Raw genomic sequence first — 23313 nt, forward strand, 5'->3', positions numbered from 1 at the left:
CAAATTGATGCAGAAACTTGCATTTTATCAACTATATCCGTTTCGGAAATTTATTGTCCAAGTAGATACAAACATGGGGTTTTCACAGTAGATTGTACAGAAATAGAAGACAGCAGTCCCTTTTAACAATAAACATCTAAATCAAAGACGACTCAAACAGCAACAACTATTATTATGATAATGTCAATCGGCTGCACAATGAGTTCTCCTTGTCAGCCGTGAACATCATGACAAAACAATCGTGGATTGCACCAGAGCCTACGTCAATACCTGTCCATAATCATCTTTCACCTATATTCATTTCACATGGTGAATCAATTCAAATCCTATGTACAAATACAACACATGCAATTATATCATTCACAAAACAAACTGCAGACGACCGACAGTAAGCTTTCCATATCTGTGTTTTGATTGGCATGGTCCGAATTAAGTGACGTTTGTCAGCTGCACCAACACCGGGGACAATCAAAGCATAGCTTATGTCCCCGCACATTTTATCCAATGATTGAAATAACTTATTCAATAAAATCACCGGGTATGTAAGAGCAATTCCCGTCGATACCATGGATAAAGGCAAGGGATGGCCCTTTTCGAAACCACGGCTTCGGCTTTGGATTCGTCTTCAGGATCCGTTCTCTCGTCTGAAGCCCAGAGCGCCTATATTACGCACATCACACGCAATTGTAAAACAACCGACAGGCCAAGCTGGCCTAAAGCTGAATCCAAAGCTGAAGCCGTCGTTTCGAAAAGGGCCTACACTAGGCATAGCAGCTGCCTTAGAGAGCGCCATCTGTTGACAGTTAGCTGGCAAGCTCCACAGAAAAATGTTCTGTCCACATCAAACGCGGTGTGATTCCGGGATGGACACTCGAGCGCTTAGAAGAGTTGCAAAGTAAAATGTATTGCAAATTGCAAAACTAACAACAAATTGCTTTGTAATCAAATTGCCAGGAACTTGCTAGTGATAACTGGTATGGTAACCTGCTCTGTTATAAAGCAACTTTACACAGGTCATTGACGACACATCGACACAAGCCGTGGTTGTGACTACACGGTGTTCACTCGTTGTCTAGACTCCACTGCATCCGTTTCTTTTGTGTAGTAACTCAACCCCTTGAAGGGTTTGTTCCTCTTGAAGAATCTCCTCATAGACTCCAAACTGCTCATATCAGACGTCTTCTCGTATATGATGTTCTCTACCCATCCACTGTCATTCTGGCTGCCATTGTTGCTGTTAAAAAGTTGCATTGACGAAGAAGTGACGTAAGAGTCCTCTGCCGGCATGGTGATGTCACTGGTGCTCCCGTCGCTGGTAATCAGATCCCAGGTACCAGTACAGGTCGTCGTCATTGTCGTACTGGCACCAAACTCAACGTCCGACCTGTCCATGGCAAGCTCCAAGTCGGCCTCCGTGATCTCGGCGTAGATGCTTGAGTGGAGACTATCGCGCATGCTCAGTTTGGACAGGCAGCTCGATAGGCTGTGGATGCGGGAGTTTGAATGACGATTACGATGATGCGATGTCCGGGATTGAGGGCGCTTTTTCATTAGTGCCATGGAAGAAACGGAGGAAGATTTCATTTTATAAGCTTCCTTGCCTTGGATTTCCTCGTAGTCGTGACTGAAGTGGAACCTCCGATACCTAAAACAAAATCAACGAACCCAGAAGTAATTTTAGTTTGTGAGGAGAGAAGGTAAATGAACGACCTCTAATGAAATGAGCTTACTTTTTTATCAAAAATCAAACAAACATGCGGCGTACTGTGCACACAAAGTATTTTGATAGCGCCCTCTTTTGACATACCGTCGTTTCCTCCTCGTCAGCGAGAAAACGACGAACACAAATGCGAGGATAAACACGACCAGAAGACTCGTCGAAACAACTGCTAAAATGAAGCACATTGGAACGCCCTCATCGTCCGGATCTACAAGTGATTGGGAGAAGAAAAAAGAAAAAAAAACAGGTGTGAGTGGAGAGGAAATTGTATGTAATTGGTCTGATGGGCTGCCAATTACCACGTTCCTGTTCGACATCCTATAGTGAATTAAGAACAAATTTCAAAATATAGGTAAAGGATTGTGCTTGAATAAAAGGGAGTTTGTGAACAGGAAGGACTTTGTTTTTTTGTAGATATTTAGAGGTATCAATGAAGTCTTGTTAAAGGAACTAACACTATTGGTAATTAATCATACTAATATTGTTAGCATCAAAACTTACTAGGTATCGAGTAATGGAGAGCTGCTTATAGTATTATACATTGTGAGAAACAGCTCTCTCTGAAGTAACGTAATTTTTGAGAAAAAGCTTTTATTAAAAGACTTGTGGTCTGATGAAGCCTTTTATATATCGCACAAACTTGAGCAACATGGTGTTTTTTTTTCTTTGCATATTTCGATGACAAATAATTGAGCCCCAATTTCACAGGTTTGTTATGTTGCATATGATGGGATACACCAAGTGAAAATACTGGTCTTTGATAATTACCAAACCGTGTCCAGTGCCTTTAAAGGCAGTGGACACTATTGGTAATTTGCTCAAAATAATTATCATCATAAAACCTTACTTGATTACGAGTAATGGGGAGAGGTTGATGGTATAAAACATTGTGAGAAACAGCTCCCTCTGAAGTGACGTAGTTTTCGAGAAAGAAGTAGTTTTCCACGAATTTGATTTCGAGACCTCAAGTTTAGAATTTGAGGTCTCGAAATCAAGCATCCGAAAAGCACACAACTTCGTGACACAAGGTTTTTTTTCCTTTCACTATTATCTCGCAAATTCGACGACCGATTGAGCTCAAATTTTAACAGGTTTGTTATTTTATGCATATTATGTTGAGATACATCAAGTGAGAAGACTGGTCTTTGACTATTACCAATAGTGTCCACTGTCTTTAAAGGAGGTTATGGTGTACACCTTATCAGCTTATGAGTCACGGGCAGCCTGTGACTCCAAGGCCAAGTGTAACTTTCTGCCTCAAAATCACAGTCAAAGTTGGGGATTCTAGATTTGTGTGATCACTAGGACCACATCCATTTATACCTGCCTCTCATTTTGTGGGGGTGTGAACTCTACAACCATGGCATTTCAAAGGGAAACCTTTATCGACATTTTGATGGGGTCATTAATTTTGTGGTCAGGAGAAGAATACCAATTATAGGCGGGTGTGATTAAAGGCGGGTGTGCTGTAAAGTTGGTTTCGCTTTTGTATTGTGTTTGTTTTTTTTATTTTTGGGGTTGAACAAAGAATTGACTAGAGTGGGATTCGAACCAACGACCTCCGGATTAAGGTGCCGACGCTCTACCAACTGAGCTATCTAGCCCTTTGTTGGCGGTGTCCCTATTTTGTCAATATTTTTTGTTCGGGGGTGCCAGTCAGAAGCCATACAACCGTTAACTGCCGTGTGTTTGTATTTTGTAATAAAATTTTTGTATTGTTGCTGTCATATGATTTTTAGAGGACACCCTAATAAAAACAAATTACACTTTAAACTTGTAATGTGTGATGAAATAATAACATTGAATTGAATTGTTATTGATGTGTTTGTGAAGCAAACCAGATTATCTCTACTGTTTTCCACCTACCGGCTGCCTTCTCCTGAAATACAGTGCTAACTGAATTATCCACAGTCTCCACATTGTAGATGGCCTGCTGATGTGACGTCATAGTAGTGACTGGGGTAGGCGTCCCTGTACGCTGTGTTGGGGGCGGCTGCATCGGTTTGTTGTTTGCCAGTATCGATGAGGTGTTCTTGAAAACCGACTCGACGGGCTTGGATGGTTCAGCTGTTAAAATACATAAATAGGCCCATTACTACAAGTTAATATCTGGTTTGAGGCATTGCATGGTGAGGTATCAATGGTCACGGTAACAACAAACTTGCTAGGTCGATTCTTTTAAGAACTTGTCTTGCACTTGTCTTGCCAAAAAATCTACTCCGCGGTAGAAATACATATACAGCGAGAAAAGTTCTCAATAGATCATAATCTACCCAGCAAGTAGATAATTACTGTGTTTTTTCAGAGAAAATGTTATGTTTTTTTGTATTGACTATAAATACTCACTAATTACAAACAACTCGTCGAAGAGAGAAGGAGCAAGCTTTTCCAAACAGCAATCAAATATTGAGATTTTACATGGCAATGTGACTCTTTCAATTTTCAAGTAATTTGTATGGTTCTTAACTTCAGTCCTCTATAATGTTTTTTGTGTGTGTGCAGTTGGAAAAGTTCAACAAGTCGCGAAAATTCTTACCAGTGACTTTCTCCCGTTGTTGATTGGTGTAGGAGTACAATTTGACGATGACGTCATCAACTGCAACACGACTGTTCCTGGAAATGCCCAACTCCGCTTCAATCACCAACTGTAGGTTAAATAATCAAATTTGTGTCTTACAAAAAGTACCCAAACCCGTTAAGTTCAGAAACACGTATTTTTTTCGGTGTTGTGATGGCTTGGTCATTTCTTACTATGCCCAACAGATTATTTAGTGAAGTGAGACAGACACATCCTTAAACTGGGTACAGTTTGTAGACCTGGACACCGGACACCCAGATCAAGAACGAGGGGGGTTGGATGGAGGAGGGGGACAACAGGAAGATAGAGGGGGGGGGGGGGGGAGAGAGAGACCACAGGAAGGGGAAAGTCAATAAGGTCCGAGAACGAAACTTTGAAGTTTCCTTTGATGATTGCCGTGTTGATCCCTTCGACCACCGTGTGCTTTATGCAAGGGAAACTTTTTGGTATGTACACACACTGACAGTGACTCCAGAGCCTAATTTTCATATTGAGCTGCCTGGTCTGCAAAAAACGTAGCTATCATAAAAAGGACCAGCAGCCAAAATACCATTTCACATGTGTCCCCTGTGACTGGTTTCAGGCAAAATTTGGCTGTGCATAAAACTGTTAAGCACCTTTTGCTACTGCAGCTTAATGAAATTTGGCCTAGATCTCACTGTCTAAAATTGCCAATAAATAATTGGCCCCCACTGCTCCTTTTCGAGCAAGCTTTGTCACTTTAATTAAACTGCACAATATCCCCTCTACTCTCGAATCAAGCTCGGCTAAGGGTTTTAAATTTCTCCATGAAGACTGGAAAAGCAAGACTGTGCAAAGTCAAGAAATATCAGTACCTGAAATGATGAGAAGACGTTAGTCTTTCCTTCGAGTATCGCCCAGGGCAGTGGCGAGTTCAGGTCATCGACCATACTGAAAAACGGCTGCTCGTCATGACCGGCAGCCTCTCGCGAGACACTCCGGGTTCGGATTCGTAGAAGGCTGTCGTCGTCTTCTGTTTTGAAGTGTCTGAACTGGAGACTAAGTAGCGACGGAACTTTGACCTCGTAGATAGGTGAGATGAGCCGAGAAAGACTACCAGGAGGTAGGGTTGTACCGTTTCTGCAGGCACAGATGTAGTTATCTGTTAAAGAAGAACGAACCAGTCATTTTTTAATAACAGGAAAAGATGCAGACTGTTTTGAATATTTGGTAAAATAAACTCGTAGGATTTTAAACTTTGATGGGGACGTGTACATTATAATTATTACATTCTTGAACAAAAGTTTGTATGATTTAAAACTCGTTCACAACCCACAAAGTTTATTGTTATTCAAAACAGGCGGGAGATCCTGTTGCTTGATTGAACTTCTTGTGCTCGTTTTGTTCTTGGTGCGCTGGGTGTGTACTGGGGGGGGGGGGGTAGTGGTGGTGGTGGTGGGGGGGGGGGGGGGGTAAGGGAGTAAGCTCGAGATTATATTTTGGGAGTTTCGATCTGTACATTCCTTATAAGTGCACGAGTAGAGAGGCAAGGATAGTGACACATACTTTCTGCTGGAGCCTGGTTTTCCCGGGTATCGTCAACCTCTAAGGACCAATCGAAATCGTCCGTCACGTCTTGTGTGTAGCCGCAAAGCCCACCCTGGAACTGGCATGTTATGGTCTCTGCAAAGGATAAAATTAAGAAGGTGGGAATATTATCATTAAGAAGCTTGGTAAAGAATTGTGGAAACTCTTGTTTCTTCTTGAATTATTTTTGTGAGCTTAATTTATTTTTGGTCTCTTTAAACCTACCTCCCATAACAATAATAAGTGTTGTACTGTAATACTTGTTGGTAACTTCAATGGAGAATATCCACATACACCTTTTCACAACCATTGCGCAAGCGCTAACTGTCGAATGAGGTGCATGCTGGTATAGCTATGGATCTAACTTGAGTACTAGCTAGACCAGCATGCACCTCATGCAACGCCTGTACATCACGCGTACCGAGTATTTTGCGATAAGGTCTATTTTGGAATGACATAGATCTACACTGCTTCCCTTACTGAAGATTTAACCAAGGTTTGTGCTAAACCAGCTTTACAAAAAGGCTCATTAATGACACCATTGGATTGAACATGAGATCATGTTTGACTTAAAAATAATGCTGCGAGAGCCATTAATAGACTATAGGTCTCCCAATGGGATTAAAATAAATCAATAACTTCAAATATGGATAAGTTCTTATGGTTAATCCATAAGCCAAAGGGGGTAAAACCGCCCTCTTCCGTCTATCCTTGGATCGGCTTATGCCATTAGATTTGAACCAATGATATAGGCTAGGTTGTCACGTCTTTGGGTCATAAACAATTTCGGCTGTCGTTTAAGGAGACCTTTAAAATGAAAAAAATATAGGGTGCAGTAAGGAAGCCCTTGATCGATGGATAATATCATATAAGACATGAGCGCTAAGAAGATGGATCACCCGCTCTTTAAGATAAAGTCACTGAGTCCAGTAACAGTCTTCAAGTATTACAACATGATTAAAGGCACTGGAAACCCTTGGTTTATGTCAAAGACCAGTATTAGTACTTGATGTAGGCCTATTAACAACATTTGCATAAAATAACAAATCTGTGAAAACTTGGGCTTAATTGGTCATCGAAGTTGCAAGAGAGTAATGAAAGAAGAAAAAAAAACCTTGTTGCACACAAAAGTCATGTATGTGCTTTCAGATGGCCAATGAAAAGCTTCAGGCTTGAAGTCTTTTAATATTTGAGTGATAAATTATCTCTTTCTCAAAAACTACTTTACTTCAGAGGGAGCCATTACTCACAATGTTCATCGTCGCTCGTTTTGAAGTAAGTTTTTTATGCCAACAATTATGAGTAATTACCCAGAACCAACAGTTTTTGAACTTGGTTCCTGTTAAAGACAGTGCAAATATCGAGTTTATTTGGATATTTTTTGGGGAACCAAGTTAATGTGTTCACGTTGACATTCTTTTAACATTAAAACAGAACCTCGCTCAATCACAGTGAATATAAATTCAACCACGTAATCCTAGATGATTAGGTACTATTTTGGGGAAAATATTATTATTCTCAACCATACCTCACAGTTTCTCTTTTTGTTTTGCAGCATTTTAGCAAGTAACAGGTTTTATATCATGGGAAACTTTGCTTGCTCGCCAGGGGATTTCAGATTTAAAGGCTTCTAACAAAACGTCTTGGGATCCTACACAGATCGATTGCATCTTACATGAGTGAGTAAGATTTTCATATATATGAAGCGGAATCAACCAGGGAGCATAAATAAATCCAGACTTCTTTAAATAGCCGGCATTGTTTTTACAAAAATAGAACCTGAATGTATTTTCTAGAGACAATTGGAAACAACCTGTGATGAGACCTAAAGTAGTGGAAAACCCCTGGATCCATATAGATTAGATTCTGTGGTTGAGTTTATAATTGACGTTTTGTTATACAACGCAGTCAATCAACATTCCCTTATTTATGACAATATGTAATAGAATAGTTTGTTTTTGTATAAATTGTGTAGGTTCTGGAAAGAACCGGTGGTTGAAAACTCGACGTTTCGATCAATATGCTCTGACCGCTTTCAGGAGAAGGTCGTTGAATTAAATTTAATCTTTAGAATTATTCATTTGTAAATAATATTGGTGAAACAAATCTGATGTCGAGAATATTGAGACTCCCAAAAAGAAAAACAAACAAACTGGAACATTTTCGGAGAGTTCTGTTTCGAGGAATGATGCATCAAATACAAATCTTCAACATCAACATGTGTATGCAATTATTTCTAGCTATATTTTGAAGTGACAACACACTGCATCTATTCCATTGAGTTCAAGTGTTTCTTGTTCATCTTCTTCTTCTTTTTGAGAAACTGTCGACGTCCAAACATAGCCACCGTAGTTTTAGGGTAACAGCTCGATCAGTGTTTCTTCTCCTGCATGGTACAAATCTTGTACATTTTGTAAGTTTCCTGTAAAGCAGGAAGATGATTAAGCCGTCTTCCGTCAACCCCACAGCTGCAAGACGCAGTAACAGAGATCCGATATGAGGAATGTAGGGACGAGGGGGTGGAGGTGTAGGGGGGGGGGGGGAGGGTGACTCTCAGTTGGGTCAAAGGTTACGGCAGGGGTTTGCACATAGTCATGACTTTTATGTTATGTGCAAAAACTGTATCTCTTTTTATAATGCAGTTAGGCCCTTGCCCCTTGGCAAAACAACCTAACTCTAACAAACATTTTTGAGACGAGCAAAAACATAGACAAGCGGTTTAAGTGTAGCATGAAGCCGATATACACCTATAACATGTTTATTCGCATCAAAACTTAGTATGCTTTTGAATCTTAGGAAAAAAACAGAAAGAAAAAAAATATATCACTTTACCGGAAATTACCTTCTAAACAAGAAACCAACATTTCAAAGAAAGCCTGTTTTTTCATGGAGGGGGCAGTGAACAAACAAATTCTTTTCTGCATTTTGGACATGCATCAATACATGTCTCGAACTAAAAGTCATTAGATAAAAAATGTCAGCTAAACGAAAGCCATCATAAGAACACGATGTTTAAAACTGGAACATGTGTTATAGGGACTTGTAATATTGAGCTAGGATCACGAGGGCGTTAATCATAAAAGCTGCAACCATCGATTTACGAATCATGTCAGATATTAAACTTGAGTTGATCACGATGCACTCTTTAACATTTCTTTCTAGTTTCCGGACAGATAATTTTCAATTTATCGTGATCGCATCTTTCCGCTCTCGTTTGTACAACACCAAGAACATCAAATCAGGGAAGATCATATTTCTGAAAAGAGTGATTCGAATCGATCTGCGGAGATATCAGCTGCTACCTCTTGTGAGTCGGGTTACTGGAGTCGAATAAGACGTAGCCTGGGTCGCCAATCTTCTTGCTCATCGACTGCCAACCATTTAAAGAAAAAAAAATAAACGCACTCCCTCTTCGAGAAGCCCTGGGGTAGTAATGGTTACAGTCTGTCCACGACGTCTGAGCTCCCTACATATTGGACATTCGATATTGATTGATAAGTTATCCATGGGATCCAGTATTCATTGGCAGAATATTCAGAGAGACAGTTTCAAACAAAAGTTGCTTTGCGTGCGTTTCATTTGTACTCACTTATGTAGCACAAAAAAACACATTATAACTGTAGTATCACTATAAGTCAAAACACCGACACACATTATACAAATCTATGCATCGAACCAATCCGAATGTCATCAGCCTGACAGACAGCATTTACGTCAATCAATCAATCACCAGATTTCCACATTTCAGACAAGGGGTAAAAGAGGAAACCCCTAAGATACGACACGTCTTCTGTGTCCGATTCAGCGCCGTAGTAAAACCTCCTTATAAAACACTTCTGGTGTCGCGGTTTTGAGGCACATCATCAACTATTATATCATTCATCTTGACAACTGGCCCTGACATCTTGGAGGAATTCACCAATTATAATAATTCAACTCACCCCAATTTGCAATCGAGTTAAGGTCCGGACTACTAGTGTCACATGCCTGTTGTTTTTAATGGACGTTTTACTTCACAGGTCAGTAAAACCAAGCCGAACCATCTCGACTGATCTAGTTATCTGTTTCACACCAAATGCATCAGTTCCAGTGTCTGTATTAACGCAAATTATTTAAAGTGACGTCATATAGAATATTGGTACCTCTTGTTCACATAGGGACTCGCGTGTTCGGCTGATCTGCGATCACGGAAAATAAAAATGGCCGTCACTCCATTACAAAATGTTGTTTATTATTGGTAATTACACAGTAGATATTTAATTTTGTTAGTCAATCAGCATCTGGACGTACATATCACAAACCGTCTATAAGTAGGGTCCGAATCGGCGGTTCTGGCTGTGGCTCCGGCTTCATCGCTGCGTCATTGTTGAAGTACAGGACATCCTAGCAACACTCATAGCCGTAGCCGCTAATTCCAATACGGCTTCACTTGTCAGACATCATATCGACAGAAAACAATAACCACTTGAGGTGGCGTGACACTCCGAACTCACTTGGAATGGATCCGAAGTCAAACATCATCGGTCGGATGTTTAATGTTGTCACAGCTCGGTGGCTTATCGTGTACAAACCCCTAAGGTTACACCCTTTCTCTTTGATGGGTAACATTTTTTCTTCGCAATGGTTATAATGTGCTTAAAACAGTAACGTGATATCTTATCGGGTGTGTACCTGGTCGAGGGACTCCCGAATATCAAGATAATTTGACAGTTATGCATCGTACCGTGATCCGAAATAGATTATTGGTTTAACTATGAAAGAAGAAGAAAAAAACCTTGTCACACGAAGTTGTGTGCTTTCAGATGATTGATTTCGGGACCTCAAAATCTAATTCGGAGTTCTCGAAATCAAATTCGTGGAAAATTACTTCTTTCTCGATAACTAAAATAGCCGTTTCTCACAATGTTTTGTACTACCAACCTCTCCCGATCCCCATCACTCTTACCAAGGTTTTAGGCTCATAATTATTTTGAGTAATTACCAATAGTGTCCACAGCCTTAGTTTCAGTCATACAGAGCTGAATTGTCAGAATGTGTTCATTCCTGAATATATGTTGGTGATTACTTTTCATTAATTCCGAAAATTGCTCAAAAATTTTCACATTAAAGAGTATGTCAATAATTTTTACAAACACCGATTTGCAAAATTTTGCATTTTTTTCAAACAGAAAGGTGACGATTGTACAGACAATATCCTTCACGAACCAAATAATCATTAAATCACATTCTAAAACTGCTCATTTGTCCAATTAAGTATTTAATTCCATTTTAGTGACTCAAACAGAGAGCGAAAGTTACTTGCCAGAACGAACATATAGTCTAACACTTTTAAATTATTGTTTAAAAATATTCAGTAATTTCCAATAATTTCCATATTTACTTAGGTCTCAAGATTGAGGTAAATAATATAACTAGTATAGCTAAATCAACGTCCAATAAAATATTCAAACTGGTTGACAAAATATGAGACTATACTTAGAATATCTTACGAGAATTTGTCAAACTCCATTAAGGATGTTAAATCAACTCAAATTACCAATTGCAGTATAATACAACGCAAGACAAGTTCTCAAAGAATATCTACCCAGCTAGATAGATACACATAACTCTAATATAAAAATAGACCCATTTTAATTGGCCACACACATTCTTATAATTGTTGATGGTTGTCTTTTGTGATGTTTCCCTTGACCGGTTGAGAATGATCGTTCAACTGGAAACAGGTGCATCCCAAGGACAATGTCAGTAATTGATGGTGTATAAACAAAGCAATCCAAGCAGATTAAGTAACCATTTAGCTGACGTGTTGTTGCACACTTGAAATCTCCAACAATCGAACAATGTCATTCATCTTTAGTTCTATCCCCAAGGTACGAATCCGTCTTTGATGAGCAACGCAAAACACTTCGTTGCTCCCAAACACCTGTACGCCTAAAGTAACCCTTTATCCAAATTTGCACAGGTTTTGAGGGCGTTAGCCACACCAGTGCCAGGTATCATTACATTCCGACTTTAAAAAATCAAGATGAGTTGAAGAAAGTGGCTGCAACGTCAGGGCAAACTAAAATATTATATTCAATATCACTAACTCACTTCTCTTCACGACAAAGAATTGCAACTTCTATGTTGAAGGAAGAGGTTTACGTTTGGAAATTGTCGAATACCGGTATATTTACTTGGTGTAATCCAAACATGAAATAAGAAACCTGTGCAAATTTGGGCTCAACCGGTGATCGAGGATGCAAGAAAACAATGAAAGAAATAGCTACCTTTTTTAAAGAACATGTTTTTCACAGACGCCTGTGAAAGGCTTCATGCTTATAATATAAAGCCTTCCTCAGACTCAATTTTTTTAATAGAAATTACCTTTTTTTAAGACGATTTACTTAAAAGTGTGTCCTTTCTAACAATGTTTTAAAATATCAACAGCTCTCTAGTGCTCTTTCCCGAATTATTTGTTTATGGTCAATAATTTGGGAAGTAATTACTTAAGGTTTACCCTCCCTTTAAAAGATGAACTCAAGTGGAACTAGCGGGAAAAAATACACGAATTTCTGGCACAGGAACTGTACATTTGCAACATAATTAGCGTTTTCAGTGCCTCTTTAAAACGCCGATGTTGGTTTCCTGTCTCTACCTGACATCAACTCGCAAGAGGAATTAAGAAGATTTGAGCAAATTACAAGTTGCACTTATGGGAGCTACAAAGCACTATTTCTGCCATTTACTCTTCAAACTTAAAGTAGTGATTGACAACAATGACAACTTACCACATCACGAATGCAGTTTTTACAAATCTGTGTGACTAAGATGAAACAACCAATGACTTCCGGTCTGTCTATGTCATAATTACGGTTGTAATGAGGTAAACTGAGGTCCGTGGCTAGACTTATAGTCAGTGGTCAAAACCCAGTCGTCTCTGCGTTCAATGTAAGCACAAATTGACACTTATTGTTATTGACCTGACGGGGTCAATGGGTCGGCGCCAGACTGCGAGAAATAATGGCATCATCATCAGGAAATCAAAGATTATATTGTTGACCGATTTGTTTTCTCAATAAGTCTTGTATCTAACTATGAATTCATTTATGTTTGACAATTTAATCCAATACTGGCAAATTAATCAACACTTCACTTGCTTTATACCGTCCATTGAAGATTAAAAACAAACCAATAAAAGGTCAAGTATTTTGGAGTTAGTCTTTATGCCTAAACGTAATCGTTGCACAATTACAATAGACCTACAGAAAGTTTTAGTTGTCACTCCCAGATTTACAAATCAGTACTGAGCTAGCTTTCTAAAGCGTTATACATGTAAATAATTGTCAGGTGTAGCACTGTGACTGTCAATACTGTGTTACTTCTCACACAAGAAGTGCAAAGATATTTATTCTTTTATGACCTTTTCGAAACGACGGCTTTGGCTTTTAAGCTCCGATCAGGTATTCAGAAATTGAAAACAGGGTTTTTAATCTAGACTACATTATTATGAAGAATGTATATTCTTTGTCAACAAGCTATTATTTTGTGATAGCGTAGGCCGCCTATACACAGTTTGAAATCCAAACCAATTTCCTGTTTGTGATGACACACTGTTTGTGATGGTCAACTGCTCATCAGGTCATTGTGTGACAATTTAGTCGTGTTTGGATGATCAAGGGCCGAGTTCAAGACTGATCTGAACTGTTAATCATTATTAATTTCTAAGCAATTGTATTACAACAAATAATATCTTGATATGGTGATACTGACAAGTCATCTTACAGGCGGAGTATACATTTTTGACCCATTTTTAAGTAGATGTAAACGAAATTTGTTGAGACATCGCCGAAAAATTTGTGCGAATAATGTTCACACAGAATTACACAGTCTCAAAAAACATTACTGACAGTTATGGCATATCAGATTCATCTTTTATACATATATTCACTGAAAACGCTTAACCAAGGTATATTCGTGGTAACGCAGTTTTGACAGTCAATTATAGTTGTATACTATATTTGTAATAACCCACCTCTGTTGAACCCAATCACATCCCAGTTAAGCGCCAACACACCAATAAACAACTTCATTAACTTCGTATTCATCGTTTCCTGTAATTACCTTTGCACTACTTTTTATTTTCCTAGCGGAACACGCTTATAACAACAAAGATGACTGTATTCCTCCATGATTATAGGATCTTTATTAACTGTACTATCTCGGAGTGAACTGGTCTCAACGTTTCGACTGTAACTTGCTCCAGTCATCCTCATGAGAAAAGATGTTGTTGTTGTGCTACGCAGGGATCGAAAGAGCCCTTCGAAGGTAGAGCTGATCGCCTAACCGGAAGTTGTGATTCAACACGAGTCACATAACCCTGGTAATTTTAACCCCTATCCCACCCCTATGGAGCTCGTTTAAAGGGGAAAGACAATTCTTGTCTGGTATGCTTTGTTCACAACAACAACAACAGCATTAAGAAAGTGAAACACTTTAACATAAGTAATAAGTACATAAAATAAAAAGGGAGATAACACAACCTCACCAAAACGTCTTCGCATACGGAACTGAACTCGTCAAAAATCTTAAGATTAATCCTAAAGTTAGGTAGAGTTTGTTACAAACCGACGGCAGGTCACCTGCAGCAAGGAGGTTTGAAAACGGGGGCATGCAAAACAACCATCTGGACTCCAAGAAACCGGACAAGAAAGAGAGGGCGACTAAACAGAAGATGGAGAGATGAACTAAGTACATATAAGGGCATTTCTTGGCAACAGACAGCGCAGGATAGAGTGAGATGGAGAATTTGTAAAGAGGCTTTCCTCCTGCTTGCAACCTTGCTGTCCTCGAAATAAGGAATCCTCGAAATAAGGACATACTTTCAATCAATTTACTTTGAAATCTGTAATTATGACCCACTGTATACACATTCATCTAGGCCACGCTGATACGAACCACCGATGAATCCAGGTTTAAATCTTTTACGATGCTAAGAGAAGTTGTCATAACCTTTCCACTATCGAGATCTTGTTTATATTGGGTTTCAAGCTAATCGAATTTTTAAGGTAGCACGCCAACTATTTTGTTTTCTCGAATTTACGGTAAATATCGACGAAATGAACTCCTCACCCCGGGTGCTGCAACATGGACAACACCAGCTACCATTAATTCAGTAGGAATTTTGGCAACTTAGAAGTATTGATCGAAACATAAGTTAGAATAAAGGGAATTAAACAAATATTAAAACAGGTTGCTGAATTTTCATCTGTGTTCGAGAAAACCAAAATGAATCGTATGCAAACCACCACCACCGGCCACCCCCCCCCCCCCAAAAAAAAAAAGCAAAATCCACGCCTGAAAGTCGTATTTATTTTTGAGGGGGGGGGGGGGGGAGGGGATATTCAATTATTGTTGCACGTTTCATATTTGCAGAAAATTTAAGCACAAATAAAAAGTAAATAATGACGATTGCAGGAGACAACGTAAAGGCGGCTGGATTCACAAATGAAAAACAAACAAAGGTGAACAATTTGCCCATTTTGGTGAATAAACATCTTCTGAGAGAGTAGCTCCTCTAAATGCGAGGGACCTGCATGAGAAGGGTTTAAGATAACCAGATGACAAATCCAAAAGCTTAATTTGATATAACAGTCAAATGGGAATTCAAAATCCCTGGAGATCTTGATTTGACAGTTTTTGTTTATTCGTGTAGCCGCATACAGCGGTGTTTTTTCACCTCTCAGTAGACTCTCCTATATTATTACGTGCATCATCCGAAAACAGTGGTGTATACATTAACCACTCTAATAGATGCTCTACCACACGAGCCACCAGTGGACCCAGAAATTCACTTAGTCTGTCACTCCAGACGTTTTTTTACGAAGGCAGGAGATGTTTTGGAAGAGCGTGCATTCAGAGACTAATTCTCAATCTGTAATATTAGGCATGCTTGATGCTTTTCTAAAGCGACTCTTCATCGTGTCCTCCGGCTAGACAGTTGAGAAGATATAGAGAGTTAAAGGCACTGGACGCTATTGGTAATTACTAAAAACAATGTTTACTTGGCTATTAGCAGTGGGGAGCTGCTGATAGTACAACACATTGAAAGAAACGGCTCCCTCTGAAGTAACGTAGTTTTCAGAAAGAGGTTTTATAATAGGCATACAAATTTGTGGAACCAGGGTTGTTTTTATTGCATTACTCTCTTGCAACATCGATGACAAAATGAGTAAACAATTTCACAGGTTTATTATTTTATGCATGTTTGAGTATACTGGTCTTTGACAGTAACCAAACGTGTCCAGTGCCTTAAATAATGAATCTATAGGGTGTTTATGAGCATGGAGGCGGCAAACGTATCATCACTGCCGTCTTGAGAATCAAATCAACCGCATCTTCCCAATGTCTCGAGTCGGCAATGGAATATTCATTTTGAGGCTATCGATTTCTCTTGACAGGTTAAACAATCCATTGAGCATCTTAAAGGTACTGAACATGTTTGGTTATTGTCACTTGGTGTATCAAATAAGAGTCTTCTCTCACTTGGTGCATTGAAGACATTAAATGGAAACTCTTATTCTTATGACCAAGGCTGAAATCATCTTAAAAATCTACAAAGTGCTATTAAAAATCACCCTTGTCGAGGTAAGAAACGGCTGGTGAAGAGGCTATAGATATGTTGACATCCGGCGGACATATAAGGAGGTCAGATGCAAAGAGCGACGCGTGACGCCAGAAAAATAAGGGCAATTCGAAGTTCTTAGAAAATGACACCAGTCGTCATAACACAGACGTCAATATCAAGTAGGCCTATACTATAGTTGAAAAGTGACAAATCATGGATACGAAAGACTCGCTGGTTCAGGAAATGAGGTGATTTCTAACATTCACAGGATTATTCATCGAGACATCAAGAACGCAATTGCCATTTTATATTTTTTCTGACTCTGACAGAAAGTGAAGCGTTCAAATATTTAAATATTTTAGAGTAACTGTTGTTAATTAATGGTGACAGGTCATGGATAACGAAAGACTGGTTCAGGAAATGAAGTGATTTCCTAAAACTCACATATTTATCGACATGTACATATTTCATTCGTAATTATTATACGTGTCCGAAAGAAAAAGCAGCGGACAAATTTTTTGTTCTGAATGTTTTTAGAGTGTTTTTTGTTAATTTTGGGACCCGAAATAATCGGAGTGACTATCTAAGCGTATACTCGCGTAGGAGTTGTTGATACTGTCCATGACTGATGCCACACATTTTTGTTTGTAGCTTTTCTTTGAAAAGGAAAGTTGTGGCCAACAGATTGTGTCTTATTTCTTAAAAAGACAGTGAGAGAAAAAAAAATACAGAATGCGTACAGATATTTCCAAACTTGGAAGTAATAACTATTTGTGTAGGAAAACCAGCTTTACCCTCTGTAAACATGTACCCTTTATACCCACTATATATTGCATATACAATTCGGGAGAATCTGGTATTTGGCTCATAGATATATGACTCCGTTTTCTTAGTTATAACCGTATCGACGATTTACAAAGCACGGTTGTTCCTTTAAAGGGTCTTACATTTCAAGTCAAAGCTCTAAACTTATTGGCCAGGGGTTGCATTCAATATGAAGGAAACAGGAAACAAAACCCCACCCTCACCCTTAATGAGTATAACCCAAGTTTGCTTTCATGACCAAGAACTTTTACCTGCAGAAAATAAAATGTTGTTTGTCATGTGTACATAGGTTAAAATTGGCTAAAATTGTACAAGGAAGTTAATATTCGAAGACTTTGTGAATGAAACTGTCCAACAAATCCACACCATTGACTACAACAACAGGAATTACGTTTAATGGCACTGGACACGTTTGGTAATTGTCATTTTGGTGTATCCCAACATATAACAAACCTGTGTAAATTACCAAGAGTGTCCAGTGCCTTCAATCCTAGACAATGTAGATAAGGTAGTTTTCTGTTCACTGACAGCTAGGCGAGAAAGTCTTTGCCAAACCAATTGTACGACTGTTAGTTTTTTTTGACTTACTTGTGTTCATGCAGTCCACACTTCGCCAGGCAAACAGTACCACCCACAAACCGAGTAAACTAAATCTCAAGCCCATCGCTAGGCACATCTCTGTCATCTCACATAACAATGTCCACGCCCTCTTTAAAAAGCTACGAAAACACACAGACTTCCAGAAGTGGAGTAACTACGCGATGAAGCATAGGCACAGTAACTCTCATCTACTCTTCATAAATCCATAGCTATGCTTCAGGAGGGTGGGTTCGTTCTAAGCATTATGCGTTTTGAAACCCCCTGGTGCAAATTATTAGTCAGAGAGAAGGGGAGACTATAGTTGATGTATCATGCCCCCTTCCCCAATGTACTCATACATGGCAGGTCACGGACGGTGTCACTGCGCCTGTCTAAAAGAGAAATAAACAGGGTGGCCTTGCAGCGGCGACAAACCAATTTGAAGTTTGTCGGGTTGGGTCCTCCCCCCCCCCCCTGTCCCCTCCTGCTTTCCCCAAACCCACAACAACACGCTGACATTCTTATTATTTCCTTCATTATTATGCCTCGTTGCTTTGTTTCGTTCTATACAAGTTCTTAGACTATAACTTTGCGTTTCTTAAAGTTCATACAAAACTTGTTGGTTATGTTGTTGTAGATACAAACAAACTTGACATTGCCAACAACAATAGGTCTTCAAATAATAAACATAATATAGACAACATAAACTCGGTAATCATGTTTTAGCAACATTAAAGCTGCTTCATTAATACGGCCATCCAACGAGTTCGTAAAATGTTGCTTTCCACACGGTAAACATGGCAGAAGAATCCAACTCCATATTCTTCTCATACACTGCCTCAATTCGGCTTTTCTTACTTCGCGTCCCCCCTCTTCACTACTTCACTTTATATATCAACCACCATTTTCATGTACCGGTTTTGTTTAGGCCTCTTGAAATCGAAGCCAACCTAGAACTGGATCAGAATCTGAAAGCCGAACCAAAGTCGGAACCAAAGTCGAAGACGAGACCGAGACCGACATACAAAAGATCATGAGTTGGAGGGGAAAAGGCCGAGACACACGATAACGAAAACGATAACGACGCAAACAGAACGCATTTTATTGGTTGGATTGCGTCACACAGAAAACGACCTCACTCAACCAATCGAGGGCGTCCATTTTTATCGTTCTCGTTTTCGTTCTCGTTATCGAGGCCTGTGTGACCGGGCCTAAAACGAACCATACATGATTGCTTAAAGACACTGCCGTCGATTTCACAAAACTCTTTATAACTTAGGATTAATCTTAGGACTTACGACGAGTCCCAACCTTGCACTGTAGCATGCACCCCTAAAGATTAATCCTAAGTTAGGAAGAGTTACTCGTCCTAACTCGAGCTAAGACAAGTCCTTACTCTTTGTGAAATCGACGGCTGGACACTATTGGTAATTGTCTTAGACCAGTCTTCTCACTTGGTGTATCTCAACATATGCATAAAACAACAAACCTGTGCAAATTAATTGACCTCAATCGGTCGTCGAAGTTACGAGATATGAATGAAAGAAAAAACACCCTTGTCACACAACTTCAGATGTTTGATTTCGAGACCTCAAATTCTAAATATGAGGTCTCGAAATCAAATTCGTGGAAAAATACTTCTTTCTTGAAAAATACATTACTTCAGAGGGAGCCGTTTCTCCAAATGTTTTATATTATCAACCTCTCCCCATTACTCGTTACCAAGTAAGATTTTACGCTAATAATTATATTTTGAGTAATTACCAAAAGTGTCCACTGCCTTTAAACAAACTATCTACTAAGCAAAAACGTGAGCATAATCAATCACAGATTGTACATGTGACATACTTTCCCTCTGGTAACCTTGTTCCAGTTAGTCAAGTTTACTTATACTTACTTACTGCTTATAGGCCCCTGGGGATGAGCCGAAGTTTAAAGCCAATGCACTTTTCAGCAAGCCGCGTAATTGATGCATTTGAAGACTTAGGCATTTTAATGTATGGGATAAGGAAGTGTAGGTAAACCATAAACACACGACATACACTCTTTCTGTACATTATAAGCCACGAACAGGATACATTTTATTGAAAACTTGTTCACAAATACAAGGATAGTACAGCAATCATTCTAATATTGAGAGACAAAAGAAAACAAAAAAAAAAACATGTGGGGACCCTCTTGTATTGTGAGATACAGGAGGAATGTGATTCGTCCCATTTTAGAAATGGTTCACGGGCGGGATACGGTTTGTTTCATATTTCAAAATGGATTTGCAAAATCAACACAGGGACGTGGGAATCTGGGACATGGTCTCTGCTAAAATGTGTAACCCACCAGCATGCGGAACCACGGTTGCCCTTTTCTAAGTTATATGAACAGTATTAAAGGCAGTGGACACTATTGGTAATTACTCAAAATAATTGTTATCATAAAACCTTTCTTGATTATAGGTAACGGGGAGAGGTTGACAGCGTAAAACATTTTGAGAAACAGCTCCCTCTGAAGTGACGTAGCTTTTGAGAAAGAAGTAATTTTCCACGGATTTGATTTCGAGACCTCAGATTTAGAATTTGAGGTCTCGCATCAGAAAGCACACAACTTCGTGCGACAAGGGTGTTTTTTCTTCCATTATTATCTCGCAACTTATCTCACAGGCTTGTTATTTTATGGTTATGATGGGATACAGCAAAGACTGGTCTTTGACAATTACCAATAGTGTTCACTGCCTTTAAGACGTCCCTTTTAGTGACTTTTGATTCCGGTGAAACATAATTGAAGTCAGTTTGTTATCATCGCAGGGGCACGACCCATTGGGCATTGGGAGCAACTGCCCTCATAATTCGGGTAAAATAGTTAGAGATATCGGGGACAGCAAAAAGAAAACAAACAGAACAGCAACCACTTTCACCCGGTGTTAGAATTTTGTACTTAAGTTGTTATTATGTGTAAAATTTACCCCAAATCCCCGATATGTCCAAGGTAACACAATGAATGAGGTGTTTTGTTCACAAGAAGTTTGGTTTAGTTTCTGTTCTACTGAAACATTGGGCGATTTTTCTCCCCGACGCCGAACTCACAGAAGCGATGAGTTCATGAGAAAGTGACGAGAAAAATCTAGTCTTCCTCATCTAAACTGAATGACCGTAGTGGTAAAATCAAAAACGTAAGGTGGGGAAAACACCTCCGTCTGTTGTACAGTGACTTGATTTATACTATATTTAAAGGCAGTGGACACTATTGGTAATTACTCAAAATGATTATTAGCATAAAACCTTTCTTGGTGACGAGTAATGGGGAGAGGTTGATAGTATAAAACATTGTAAGAAACATCTCCCTCTGAAGTGTCATAGTTTATCGAGAAAGAAGTAATTTTCCACGAATTTGATTTCGAGACCTCAGGTTTAGAACTTGAGGTCTCGAAATCAACCATCTAAACGCACACAACTTCGTGTGACAAGGATGTTTTCTTCTTTCATTATTATCTCGCAACTTCGATGACCGATTGAGCTCAAACTTTCACAGGTTAGTTATTTTGTGCATATGTTGAGATACACCAACTGTGAAGGCTAGTCTTTGACAATTACCAATAGTGTCCACTGCCTTTAACCAAATTATAAGAAGGTGATACAACACTGATTTCCGTCCAGTGAACGTCATAAAATAAAAATTGCACCTCAACTCGTAAACAACTCTCAAATCACCATGTTATACAAATAATACAGTACCTCACTCCTTTACCTTTATCTTCGTTCAAGGTTTTGTTTTGTATGAATATTTAGGCCCACAGAAAGCTTCCCCGATTCCAATTTAAAGAAAAGAGAAACAATCTAAAAAAGAAAACTGTTTAAATACCCGATTGTTCAAACAAATCTTAAAATAGTTAAAACAAAGGTAATAAAACATCTAGTCATTTTCCACAGCAGACCAAATATTTGTAAAACCAAATTATTTCTTCTTCATGCACAAGGTGATTGTGATTTTTCCTTTTAAGAAATAATTACAATAAATATATATTTATATACAAGGATACAAAATAAATATATAAATAAAATAAACCAAATAAGTATAGACCTATATACAATACACGATAATAATGAATACATTTAAATTTCTTAGGGAAAGTGATCAACGTATTTCAACTGGTTGAATTGGTCCGATACAAATAATATAAACTTAATTTACATCCTCGCCCAATAAATCTTCACCATGCACTCACATCATCGTTGACATGTTTCCAGACCGATCTCCATAATGAGGCAGATCATACATTACATCCCAGCCTCTATTTGGATGCACTGGATTGGATGTCAGAAACATAAGATGGCTTTTATTGAACGAGATCTAAACACAGTCCCCAACAATCATTCCCACTTACACAAGTGTGTGTGTACGCCTGCAACCGTGGACCTGCGATTGTGCCTAATTTTGTTGTACTCAGTGTACTTTTTTGCAACAGCTCCCTTTGGTTTTGTACACGTTTTCGCCACTGTGGACCTTCCCGAATCGTGGACTCTATTGTCCTCTTTTTTTTATTGGGCTCCCGGTTTGAATGTGTATACATTACTCATGTTCACTCTCATTTTATCACATCTATTTACTCAAACCGCCAGTCAGCAATCACTCTTCATTTCATCGTCCTTAGATCGGTGAGGATAACAATACAATTAGTTCGAAGAGTAAAAGTCAAATTCGAGAAATCGGTTTCTGAAAACCACGCCCCCGAGAAAAAAGAGAAGAAAAAAATAGGGGTAATTTGGTTGTTACAATTACAATTCGAGGACAATGTATTTATTTGCTGTACAACTTGTTCACTATACATTCTGCTGACTCATATAACGAATTCAGCCCGAATGTTAACAGGTTTGTTATTTGTAGTAGTTAGGCAAAAGCATGAACACTGTGACTTGTTTTGCCAGCTCGACATATCCCGTATATACCTCCAAACGCTCCACAAACACCAAACCTTTGATTTCAAAACCATCTCATCTCAACCAATTCTAAGGCTTTTATCATTAATCATGTTAATTTGGTCCTGTTTTACATTGATTGTCCTCGCGGATATATGTGACTATAGATAAACAGGCATGAAAACGAGGAAAAACTAAACACTAATAAAACTGAGACCGAGGAGAAATAGAGAGATCGTCAATGTAATCCTTACTCCAGAACAAAAGACCGAAGGCTGAGCTGTGACAGTTGCAGTTTAAGATGGGTTAATAATACAACAAAACTGAAGAAATGGTGGCCAAAAAGATTAAAGGAGATGTGACCAAAAACTTGGAAAAGAGAAGAAAGAAAAAGTGTTAACCACCGATCAACTATTTTTGCATCCATTATGAAAAATGTATTGACCAAAACTTGTTTCCAATATTTGTTCAATGTTCTAACAGTTGATTAAGTTAAAACACAATTATTGTATTTGTTCAAGTTTTTGGCGATGGCATTTCTAAAAAGACG

The 23313-nt window shown here is 38.9% G+C and overlaps 1 protein-coding gene and 1 non-coding gene across 2 annotated transcripts; both read right to left on the reverse strand.

The window, feature by feature from the left end:
• Positions 1-34: 34 nt before the first annotated feature.
• LOC117304565 lies at positions 35-18141 on the reverse strand. The gene is made up of 7 exons (XM_033789091.1): positions 17866-18141; positions 5826-5942; positions 5135-5421; positions 4257-4365; positions 3587-3787; positions 1808-1928; positions 35-1645 (listed from the first exon to the last, which is right to left on the reverse strand). Exons 1-7 carry the CDS (start codon positions 17960-17962, stop codon positions 1051-1053), a joined length of 1527 nt encoding a protein of 508 aa, XP_033644982.1. The 5' UTR covers positions 17963-18141; the 3' UTR covers positions 35-1050.
• On the reverse strand, positions 3252-3324 carry Trnak-cuu. Its single transcript has one exon. It is a non-coding gene; the product is annotated as a tRNA-Lys (tRNA).
• Positions 18142-23313: the final 5172 nt, after the last annotated feature.

This window comes from Asterias rubens, chromosome 21 (genome assembly GCF_902459465.1).
Source record: "Asterias rubens chromosome 21, eAstRub1.3, whole genome shotgun sequence".
Taxonomy (NCBI): Eukaryota; Metazoa; Echinodermata; class Asteroidea; order Forcipulatida; family Asteriidae; genus Asterias; species Asterias rubens.